General features: G+C 45.5%; 1 protein-coding gene across 5 annotated transcripts in view; it reads left to right on the forward strand.

Moving 5' to 3' along the window:
* Positions 1–2,840: 2,840 nt before the first annotated feature.
* Positions 2,841–12,256, forward strand: part of LOC144164223 (glutaminyl-peptide cyclotransferase-like) — a 42,903-nt gene continuing 33,487 nt past the window's right edge. For 2 of the 5 annotated variants that reach the window (XM_077694737.1, XM_077694738.1), the window contains exon 1: positions 2,841–3,119. In XM_077694737.1, coding sequence (XP_077550863.1) covers positions 2,856–3,119 — 264 coding nt within the window. In that variant the 5' untranslated portion in view covers positions 2,841–2,855. Of the gene's footprint in view, positions 3,120–7,148; positions 7,198–12,256 lie in introns of all 5 variants that reach the window. The other 3 variants (XM_077694740.1, XM_077694739.1, XM_077694736.1) reach the window with 3 other exon arrangements.

Below are 12,256 nucleotides of genomic sequence, written 5' to 3' on the forward strand. Positions count from 1 at the left end.
CCCATTTCTGATTCGCTACATGCATAGCGAGGCCTCTGTTCAGGCAGTCTTGGTGCCAAAGGTAGCTTAAGAGGGTTCAACGCTGGTCGACCGCTCTCGACATGTTGTTGACACTCGAGTCACGGTCCGGGGATTTAAAAGAAGGTCTCCTTCACCCCGAGTAGTCCGAGTGGCGCTGGCTACCACGCCCAAGCACAGGAAACAAAAATACCTTAGCATAAATACCCCAGAAAGTGGAGGGGAAACAGCCCCGCCAGTAGCGTGGTTATCGCACCAGACCGGTATTCTGGAGGTCGTGGGTTCGGATCCCACCCGGCGGGCATTTTTTCACCACTTTCTTTTCGACTCAAAAAATTTTTCATCTCTTTCTATGACCCACCACACCTCCCCTTTGCTTTCCGAGGTTTTCTTGGCTGCCAACCCTATTCTATATATATATATATATATATATATGGAAACACCCACAAAAAAGCCAGAACAGTCACGCCAAAAGCGAAATCCCAGTGGGCTCAAAATGAGCCAAATATTTGACTCATTTTGATCCGTGCCACAGCAGGATCTGGCTCATTTTCCATACGAACTACGATCTGCGTACACATATTATAGTACACGTTAGCAGGGCATTATCTCGACTATATTCTTGCCATATTTTTTCAAGGGAAATTTTCCGGGAGTTTTTTTGTCAGTGCAGTTTTATCTGATTTAGCTTTGGTTTGCGGATTTCGGCTCATTTAGAAAAAAAAAAAAAACGCCTCATTTGGGTGTCAACGTTGGATTAAAAAAAAAACAGCACGCGAGGTTTATTTGCTCCGCTTATACGCAAGCCAATACCGCTGTACACTGGCTTTGTGCTCTACTGCCGGCCTGCCACTTGTCATTCCCTGCAACCCTTTTACCCTGTTTGTCTGCTGTCTGCAATCGGGGCTTGGGTCCTCTCGGACAGCTAGGAGCAACTTATCGCTTGTTTCGCCAGGGTGGCGGTTTCAGCGGCTCGCGTCGCATAGGCTTTGGTTGGGATGAACACTTTTTTTTTTTTCCAGAACTAATTTTCCATAATTCTAACTCAACAAACCGCTAATACATATCTAATAGGTAGGTACATTTTCGCTTGAGGTTAACTTTTTCTCGGCAGTGTCGTTCCTGCGTTTCTTCTGTGGCGAGTCCATTCGATCTGGTTCCTTGTTTTCCAAGTAAGGGTACGTGTATCTTACAGGCGTATATTTTAGATACACTTAATTTGATTGATTCATTGATTGTGGGGTTTAACGGGTCGCGGCTATTCACGCGATGAGGCGCGCCCTCGTGGAGGGCTCCTGATCAATTTGACCACCTGGGGATCTTTAACGTGCGCCGAAATGTCGAACAAATGGGCGTTTTTGCTTTTCGCTACCATCACAAAAGCGGATACACTGCATTTCATTTCTGGTTTACGTGCAATTATGGCGAATTAACGCTGGGTGTTCATCCTGTTTGTATACTAGTAACGGTCGGTACCCTCACCCCCCCCCCCCCCCCATTTGCATAGAAAAGTTACCTTGGGTCGCCCCCCCCACCGTCACGTGTACGTGCCATGGTCAACGGATGTGCGCCATCGCTTCCTCGTTTATGTCGCGCTGTTGCCGGTCCGGCATGCGGGGGTTGTAGCCATGGTTCTCGAGGATTTGGCGTCCCGGCCGTCTTTGTCGTGGAGATCTCGTTTCAGCTGTGCCGCCAACTGCGCCTCCACGATTTCTTCCAGGGTATTGTGCACTCCTAGCTGCAGTAAGCACGCCGTGCTCGTGCTTTCAGTGAGGCTCAGTGCCGATTTGTAAGCCTTACGTACGAGTGCCTTAATTGACCTTGGCCCGCTCCATGTTACGGTACGCGGCCGCGTACGTAATGTGGCTGATGACGAAGGACTGGACGAGTCTCCCGAGTCTCCTTCATGCCCGCTCTTCTCGAAGAAATGCGGTGAATGAGGCATGGCCTCGGCCGTCTTGCTGTTGAGCTTTGCAAGGGTGTCGCCCTTGCTGAATTCTTGCCATACCCAAAACCTCGAGTCTTGCTACTTCGGGCATGCGTTGCCCTGATGCAGTGACTATCCTGATACGGTCGGCTTCGCGTTGCGGCGTATTGCCCCTGGTTTCTGTGCGAGTGCGAGTTTTTCTTTTTTTTTAGTACATTAATTTAATTGCTAGGCGAACAGACCAGGTCGGTGCCAACGATCGAGGTGCTGCTCGATGGCGGTGACTGCCGCTTGCAGTTGACTCTCGATGTATGCGTCGCTTTATTTTAGCACTCCGAAGCCACAGCGCTCACGAACCGCCATCGCCTAACTGTGGATAGCCGGACAGTTGAACACGTCATACAAGATCTAGCACATCTCAATCGCGGTTATGTATCTTTAAAAGTTCTTAGACCGGGGCCATCTTTAAACTGACTCCGTCATCTCAGCGGAACCTGTTAGTCGCACGCATGGAGGAAAGAAAAGCTTTTTTTTTCCTCCATGGTCGCACGAGATGGACGCCGCTGAGTTAAGACGACATCTCCTCTTCCTGTGCGGCCATTCGAACTTTTGCGACGCCCACTCAAAGCGACGCGTGAACTTTTCTCTCTGTGTCGTCCTTTTTTCCCTTTCACTTCCGCCCTACTCCCTTGAGGGCCCTACGCCGCATCCCCGCAGAGCAGCACGTAGGCGACAACACACTGGCTTTCTTCTAATAAAAGGCCCTCCCTCTCCATCAGCCGCTGTTTTTGCAGCATCGCCAAAGCTGAATCGACCGCTGTTCGCCCACGCGCGCGGCCAAAGAGCGAAAGATCATCGCTGTTGAGAGCCGCGCCACCGCTCGCTTCTGACGTCATGTTTTCACCTATGCATGCCTTCTCCACCTTCTCCTCCCAAGCTCCCATCGTCGTGGGCGCCGCCGTACCGTCGCTGTCGTGGCCGTGTTGGCCTGCATTCATCGTCCGCATGCTGGGCGGCGACAGCAGCTCGGTCGCAGCAGCAGTCCGGTCCTCGCAAGCGCGGCGCTAACGCCAGGCGGACTTCGGTAATGCTCGTCGTCACGGGCTTGCTGGTCGAGTTGCTCTTGGCTTTCCTCACAACGCGCGCCGACGCAGTCAGCTGGCACGAATTAAAGGTAAGCCAATGCTGCCTGAACCCCGCGATTCTGGAAAGCCAGGGCTCTTTTGCGTGATTTTGGGGCCAATTATTCTTGCCGGGCTGTGAGCACTGTATGATTCCGAGCCGCGGTAATTGGTCGAACCGCGGTAGTTGGCAGGCCGAGAAGCGCTCGCTTGCGCCGGATTTGTGTTGTTCGTCAGCCGCCAGCCGAGATCACCGTATTCAGGTTAGTTCCAATCGTACTTTCAGATGCCTCGATCTCGAGCGTGCGCTAGTAACACTCCGGTCACGTTTCGAGCTCACTACGTTACTACGCGCGGGGGATCGTGGCCTTGTTTATTCAGCGCCGGTGCCTGTATTTTCTTGCTTTTCATCGCGAGCTTCGAATAATCGCGTCACGTAGAAGGCGATAGCGCGGTCCACTTTCGCTAATCCCGGTGGACGGCTAGAGTGTGGACACCTTTGCTTTTATTTTCTACGCTTCAAACTGTGACCCCTTTGGCGACTAGAATGTTGCCGGAAACAGCTGTCAGGTACGAGAGTTATGATTGTTCTTAATTTCGTTTGATGTCAATTGGTGAGCTCTACAAATAGGGCTTTCGGAGTTAAACCGTGAAAAGTGGTCGCGAATTTATTTCCCATGCAAATTGGAGACCGGAAACAGCTGCTTCGAAAATTATAAACAACGGGAGCTGTGAAATTTGCATTCGGCACATCTCCTTTTCGTAGTTTTGGTGTTTGCTAAGGAGCTTTAACAATGCGGCTCCTGGGTAAAATCGTGAAAAAAAGCAAATTGGGGACCAATAACGGGTGATTCGGAGATTATGAACATACGTGAAATAACCAGTCCTGAGACCATTTCCATTTCCCAGAATGGCTCTTCATGGTAAGGTTTGAGGATATTTAAATCGAACTGCTCGTGTTGGGCTGCGTGTGGATCATGATTGCCTTTATTTAAGAAGTCGTATTTACTTTGTATTTGATCGTGCAGCGAGCGCATTTGACTATTTCTTCCTCTCCACGTTTTCCAACAAAATCCTGTCAAATGTCCTGCTGCCGAAAAATTGTAATAGTGCTATCCAGAACACTGATAGACAGCTCTCTCATGGCGCATTTTTTTTCCAGTAGGTAGTTTTCTTTTCAAAGCGAATAATTATCCAGTTATTCTTCCACATATCATTTGTATAAGCTGGAGTGGACTTGAATCTTTTATGCTGCTTTGCACCCAGAGGGGATAAAAAAAATCCACACCTCCATGTAATGATGATGGTAGTTGAAAGAGGTATGCACTACTTTTATAGAATATCTGCAGCAACTCTCGTGTGTGCATTTCGAAAGGCCCAACGTTTGTGTTTGGGGTGCACGGCGCAAACCAGTACCTGCTGAAGCAAGAATGGCCGCAAGGTACTCTGATATCGATGCGCGAAGCGCGAGACAGTATTTTAGAGAGGCAATGAGTGCATACGTGGAAAATAAAAAAAAATATGTGTCGAATCCGCCCGAATGTCTTGCAGACATGGAAACACATGATGTCTACCAAAGTCAGGTTGACGGCTGTTATGAATGTCTGTGTTCTGTATGTGCCAAAGCAGGCAATAAAGAAAAAAAAATTTCGAAATGAAGCAGTCGGATGGACGCCGGCTTCATAACACAACGGGTGCAGGTTCGATTCCGGCCACGGGAATTGTTTTTTGCTTTCACTTCACCCGGGATCATTCATCATCATCGTCAGAGAAAGCTGGCTTTCCTGCGGGGCATATTGGCGTACAACAGCACCAGTGAAGACACTACAGCTTTGATTTAAAAAAATACTCCTCAAATTTTCGAAATTTTCCAAGCAGTGCGTATAGGCCTTGATTGGTTAATTGACGTTTAGTGATTTCCCTTTTCTAACGAGGCAGTACGTGATTTCACCAAGCGATCTAATGTGTGTATGCTGTACTAGCTAGTGTTCTAATTTTAGCGCTGCTATTGACGGCAGGCTCAAAATAAATTTTGCTCATTACGGGTGGCAGCTGCCTTCACCAGCCCATAACCAATCTTTTTTCAATCATGTCTACAGCCTTGCAGTTTGCTGTCTTTGTGCTGCTTTTAGACTCTAGTGCTCCGAGAAGGCAAATTTTTCCCACATATAAACTGAAATTTAATTATGCTCCAACAAATACGTAGAAAAACCCATATACAAAATCCACATATAGATTTGAATGGGTATGATCACATTGCAACACAATGTACCGAATCGTTTCTGTTTCTATTGCACAGACCACACTAGCTGCATCATTTTGAGTATAGTTCCTTGCAAAGCTCTTTGTTGTCAAGCCTCAGAAGGCAAAGCACTGCCTGTTCTTACGTCTTTTTTCTTTACGTTTCTAACAACTTTCAGTTCCATTTTCCCCTCATTGATGTATCTGTCTGCCTCGCTTCATTTTTAGCTACCAGTAGTGCGGCCTGAGAATCCTCATTCCATTCCAGTTCTGTTCCAAGGAATTAGAACTTGTCACGATTCCATTCCTTTGAGCCCCTCGGAATGACTGAGGTTAGCCCATTGCCACTCCTGGAATGGATGGGCAGTTCAATTCCATTCCTTTAATTCCTCAAGGTAGAAACTGCCTCAGGTGCCCTTTCGAGTTACCGAGGAATGCAACATAAACCTGGCGTTATCATACACGTTGAAAATTGCAAAAGTATACAAAATGTGTCACTTGTCACCAAAGTTGGGCGGTGGTAGCAGCTTGGTTACATAACTTGTGCAGCACAACCGCCCTTCTTATCCAAAAATTTACCGTCCCATTTTCACAAAACTTGAAAGAAGCGCAAAAGCCAAAACTGCGTCCGATTTTCTCCGAAAGTGCGTCCAACCGATTGTCAAACCTCCAAGCACCCAAATTGTAAGCGAAGAACGAACCCGTGCGGTGATTTTTCGCATCTGCGAACGATTTAAATGTGTACCGATATGTGGTTTATGCAATAAAGGCATGCTATTGTACTCCTTCTTCACGATCGACGCGTGTATTGTCTTAATTAGAACTGTCTTTTTTAGATATTTTAAAGCAACCGTTCTAACACAATTGAAGCCCGGTTTTACATGTCCAGAGATCTTGTCGGAGCATCTCAGTCGAGCAACCGGTCTATGGGGAAATGTGTTAGTTTTTTGATGGGATGCCATCGGTCTCGCTGAGAAAGCTTTCACTTTAAAAAGGGGCAGTGTGACGTTTTTGCGTAATAACCAGCAGGATCCCACCAGTTATTACAGTATTCGCATGGTGGCATGCTTTAATGGTTTGTTCTTGCACTATGCGAGATGAAACAACTACTACGGTGATGTCGGCTTTTCCCATTTCGTGCACAGCCTGTCACTTGCGGCGCCAGGGATGGTGGCGCCGTCTTCCAATAATCGCCATTCCATTCCCATTCAATTCCTTTAAGCGTTGTCTTCATTCCATTCCAATTCCGTTCCGGCATCTCGAAAAGGCGGAATGAGTCCGAAGTGATTCCAATTCTGGAGCGCTACCTCTGCAACACTGTTGTAGCTGTCTTTGATTCTCCGCATTGCTGTGCTGTCTGTTGTCGCCCTTTCACAATGTGGTACGACTTCAGGGCTGACGAGCACTCGCACTGTGTTCCGGCTTTCTCTAGTCTGTTTTTGTCTGTCTGTGTCCAACAAAAACCGTCATTTGGTCTTGTGCGTACACAAATAAGACAGTTTAGGGCGCATGCAAAAGCATCCGAGGCTTGGTTCAGTGCTCAAGCACCAACAGGAGGGGTCTGTAAGCGCTGTTCTGGACATCTTGTCCCCTCAAGTGTCGCGACAACAGCAGCAGTTATTTGCCGTTTGATGCTGAAAGCGAGTATGTTCATTGTTACCCAGTTTAGTTATGGTAATTGAACATGACGAAAGGTTTAGCCTTGAAGTGTCTGCTTGAGCCGGAATGATCGTGGCCTTGTGTAGAACAGAAACGTAAAAATTTCATTGTAGGGATGCAATGACTCATTAGCTGACAGCCACTGAAAGATTAGACATGCTGTAAAATTCATGCACATTCAGGTATATGCAAGCTGGCACCTCAGAGCAAGAAGCCATGAAAACTGCAAAGGTAAGGCAAAAGGAAGTAACCTCTTTTTGAGTTGGAAAGAAACACAAAAGCTTAAGTGGGTTTAGAGAAAATCCTGTGCATCTTCAGAAGTGGTGCTGCGTGTTCTTCACGTGAAGTCATGCAGGGCTATGTGGACATGACTTTCGCTGTCGTTTCAGAACATAGCCGGAACGCTTGACTATCACTACGTCGGAACGTGGAATAAATGACAGAATAAACATTCTTGCAAGCACTGCCAAAGGCGCATTCGCTTTTTTATTTTTTACTTGCAACACCTCACAGGGGGAAGAGTAAAAAAGCTTTATCTTCTGTGAGATCACTTGTTTGTTTAGCCCAGTATATAATACAGGCTGCCCGCAGGCAGAAAGGCATTGCTGCTGCCCAAGGCGCTCTCAGCAGGCTTGAGGCGTTTAACAGGGCCATAAAAAGAAAGTATAAGTTGGGTCCTCCAATTAGAGACTGCTCTGTTCTGAAAACGGCAAACTTCAAACAAATAACCGAGATATTAAAGAAAACATTATGAAGCAGTGGCGACTCCATAGCCATTTTATGGCAATGTCTCTATGGCATCACAGAATATGTTTGTGGGATTGGCAGCGGCTGCCAAGTTAAACCCTCGCCACGAAACATGATTGGGTGGTTGTAGTGGGGACCGTACTTCCATTTCATCATATCACTTGAATGCTAGCGTGCAGTTAATACCACTGTCACATGGCAGATCTAATGACATTTAGAGCAAATGTCATTAATTCGACGCTACGCGAGAATACCGAATGACATTTGAGGCGAATGACATTCAGCGGCTAACTGAGGTCCTGGACCTCAGTTAGTGACCAAATGAGTAGCCTCGACAGCAGTAGCGCGTCCCTAGACAGAAAAATTCAGTAATAAACCAAAGAATATTGTTTCTAAAAACTGTCAAAAACTTATATTTTCTTCTTTGTGTTGTTTTTCAAATAAAAAAGACAAACAAGTACTTACTAACAAAAAAGAAAACATTGTCCCCAATGCGTGCGCTACGCTAATACAGATTTTTTGTGGACTTGTCTCGGCTTGTGATGTCTACTGATGTCACCTAAGCCAGTGATTTTTCTTATTTTTATTTTTGAAAAATAATAGTTTGTTATGTTGTAAAAAATGTCATGTTTGAAAACATTCTAGAGGCACTATAATTTAGTGGTTTTGCGACCTCGCTAATCGTCAACCGCTACCACTACCAAATGGACGCAGCCAATGACATTTGTTTGGCTGCGCAGACCTGCATGGCCAGACCCAAATGTCGTTGACAGCTAATGTCCTTCACTTTGAATGACGTTAGATTTGCCGTGTGACAGGGGTATAACACATCTATAACTATGTTCTCAGAGCTGGCCTCTGTTGTGTGAGTCTCCTGTGTTTCATTGGAAAGATTTTCTAGTGGGCTTGCTTCTTTTTTTTTTTTTTTTTTTTTGCGGCTAATAAAACGTCTTTCGTGACTCTAATGCAAGCTGAGTGAGTTACCAAAAGCTAGTATAGTTCCAAATTAAACGGCTTAGCGTTTTGTCGTTGTGGCCCGTTTAAAACGTTCTCCTTCCAAACTGTCATTCTGCAGTATTCAACCGAACGTTTCCATAGCATGTCCGAAAATGTATTCACACTTACGAGAGTGGATTGTTCAGTGCTGAGATAACGGAAGAAGGGTGTCAGTGCCGTGCTTGACGGTGCAGGTAAGTTGTAGTACCATGACCATGTGAGGACTTGCAGCTTAGTTAGGCATTTTTAGAAAGAATTAGGGAATCGGAATCACTATCAGTGTACCATCACCAGCTGGCCTCACGATGTTATTTATTTATTTATTTATTTATTTATTTATTTATTTATACATACTGCAGCCCCATTGGGCTATCGCAGGAGTGGGTTGGTACATAGAATGAAAAACTTTTCTGCACAGAATAACACATAAAAACACAACACATTTAAATTCACTTATTCATAAAGTTTAGACATAATACGTAGATAATAAGTACAGCAAGACATTGAAATTATGCAAAACTGACATAGCACAATGAATTTAAATTTTGCAAAAATTTTTCCAAAGGCAACGGCCTAATTTCACCTGGTAGTAGATTCCATTTTTCAATTGCTCGCGGGAAGAAGCTGCACTTAAATAGATTAGTTCGGGGATGAAAAGTTGCAAGGTTGAGTTTGTGGCTATTTCTAGTACATTTAAGTTTATTGGGTGACAAATAGCTGTTCTGTAATGAGTAGCGCGCAGTATTCGTAAGAATACGTAAAAGTTTAAGGCATTCGCATTCACGGCGCTCGGACAGGGGTTGTTATTCTAGTGTGGCAAGGTGGGGTGATGCCGAAAAGCTCCAATCGAAACGGCGGGAAATAAAACGGAGGTTTTTTTGTGAACAGATTCAAGTGTGTTAATTTCAGATACTTTATAAGGGTTCCAGATGGTACAGGCGTATTCCAAGATGGGTCGGATGAGCGTTTTATATGTTAGCAATTTCGTTTCGAGTGGACCTTCCCGCAATGTACGGTTTAGGTAGCCTAACTCTTTTAGAGCTTTGTTGCATGTATAATCAATGTGCCTTGACCAAGACAAGGTAGGTGTGAAGACGACGCCCAGGTACTTATATTCGTTCACCCGCTGCAGGGAAGAGCCGTTGAAAGAATAATTAAACAGAGAAACGGAACTGCGTGTACTGAAAGATAAAGTGACTGTTTTTGTGAAGTTAATATTCATTTGCCATGTCTGGCACCACCTGCACAATTGAGCAAAAGAATCATTTAGTAAAATATGATCATCACTCGTGTTAATTCGGGTAATTCGTGTTGTACTTGGGTACAAATTAAGAACACCGCACCTCATCATTGCAGCCAGCTGTTCCTCTGTGCGATCCGAAGAGTGCGTAGTTTCCAGGATTTTTTACGCTTAATAAACTACTGCAGCGACGACAGACAAACTAGGTGAGGCAATTTGTCACACATAGGCAAAATCTCCCACCAAAATGTGCGCTTGCATTCACATCGGTGGAGGGGTACACTACGTAAACTATTGCTGTTCCCAAACACACGCCATACACACCACGTTGAAGTCGTGTCAGAACTACATGCTCTCGTAAATCACACGGGCTTTGTGAGAACGACGCCTGGGGCACGTAAATATTTCCTTTCCATATGAATAAGAAATTGCAGCTGCCAGTGTGGCGAATAGGTTTAGCTTCAGATATGGAGGCCGGCTGCAACGATGTACGACCGCTTCGGAAATGTGCCACTAAATCGGTGGATTTCCTACAGGCAGTGTTTTTTCATAATAATGATAATGGTGAGCATATGCCACCGCCAAGAAATTAAAAAAAAGAAAAATGATTTTAGAGGCCTTTAATTTCTGGGCATCGTTTTCACACTAGCATTGCATTAGGTGTTTAATTTCTATTTCGACTTCATTGTTCTTGTCGATATAGTGTGGACCGTTCAATCCAACACACTTGAGCAACTTCCGACCTAGAGTGGACGTGTCTCGGGGATTTTGCAGAACACATGGCCGGTTCCTTTTATTTATTTCCTTTATTTACTTACAGCGTCCTCAGGGCTGAAGATTTATAGAAGGAAGTTGGTTTATATTTTTGAGCGAGTGCGTGCGTACAGTCGTACAAAAATGGGGAAAGAGCACGGCATAAAACAGATTCGAGAAAAACCTACACGACAGGTCAGTGGCTGCGGGGATAAGCAAAAAATTCTTCTATACTGCAGGCCAGTCAGCGACAAAAGTCAAGTTTATTATGTGTTCGTGACGGTGGAGTGGTATTCAGTTTGCTTGTGTTTCCTGGAGCTGCTCGGGATGGTTTGGGGCGGGTGCGGAACCGGAGTCTTGTGCACTTCAGTTTGTGGGAGAGTGAAGAAGTGCACCTATTTTTGCACTCGGGTGTACCGCTGGCACTGCACTGGTTTACAACTGGTGCAGCAAAACAGAAGAGCGCTTGTCCTGTTGTCCTTCTGTTTGTCGTTGACCTAGTTGCGCTCGAGATGTGCACCAACTTGCCAAACTGGGGTTCTACTAAAGTCAGGGTGGATGTGATCGTGATGGCAGTGTGTTCACAAGAGCAGGAAAGCTTCAGTTGATGCAGTGCAGTCAAGAAAGCTTACCATGAATGTACACCGTTGCTCTGAATATGCTGGAAGATTGGTTTTTATAAACCTGTAGGAGCTGGCAATCAAGCGTAAGAACTTGTGAGTGTTCGAGCACGCGCCGTGCAGTTTTCATATCCCTGGTTATGTGTCTTGGAAATGTTAAGACAATGCTTCAAGGTCTTGGGCAGTGGCTTTGCTAGGACTATACTTATCTTTGAGCAACCCTACCTCTTAAGTAGGCTGGATAAGCAGTGTTGCTGCTTTATGGGGACAGCAACGCCATTTCAGAAGGCGCCCAGAGATTGCGAATTGGGAAGTTTGAGCACGAACCCTTTCACGGCCAAGTTTTTTACATAGGTTTATTTTGCTAGGTTTATTTTTTTTTTTTTTTTCATTTTCCTTCTTTGGAAATTTATGGTAGTGTAAATGACGCACTGCAATGCTTTGCAGGACATTTAAACATTTCATGCATGATTATCTTACCCAATGAAAACGTTGCGCAGAATACAAACAAGTTAACGCCAAACTAGGCAACAAAGTAGCTGATAATTGGTTTGTCGAGGTGTTTCGAAAGCATTTCAGTATGCTGTCCTTCATAACAACACAAAGTTACTGCTGGCACCTACAGTGCAGGTGCTAGTGGCGTATCTTTTGCAGCTTTGGTTGCATCTGATTCTCCGTGGCTGTGCTTCTGAGACGAGATGAGGCAGGGTGGATGAAGAAACATGCACTCCAGTGGGGGTCTAAAATTTGCCCCACAAGTTCTGTGCATCTGTGTGGCATAATGGTGCAGATCTCCAGGTGATTGAAATTCATCCGGAGAAGCCGTCCACTCCGGCCCAACTTACAGCCCAGAGGTAGCTTCAGCGAGTTAAACACCCACCAAATTTTTTTCAATCCCTGTGTGGAACGGGCATTGTAATAAATGACAGGAATA

The sequence above is a fragment of the Haemaphysalis longicornis genome, unplaced genomic scaffold (assembly GCF_048455015.1).
Source record: "Haemaphysalis longicornis isolate Haplotype H1 unplaced genomic scaffold, Haemaphysalis longicornis Haplotype H1 scaffold_13, whole genome shotgun sequence".
Taxonomy (NCBI): Eukaryota; Metazoa; Arthropoda; class Arachnida; order Ixodida; family Ixodidae; genus Haemaphysalis; species Haemaphysalis longicornis.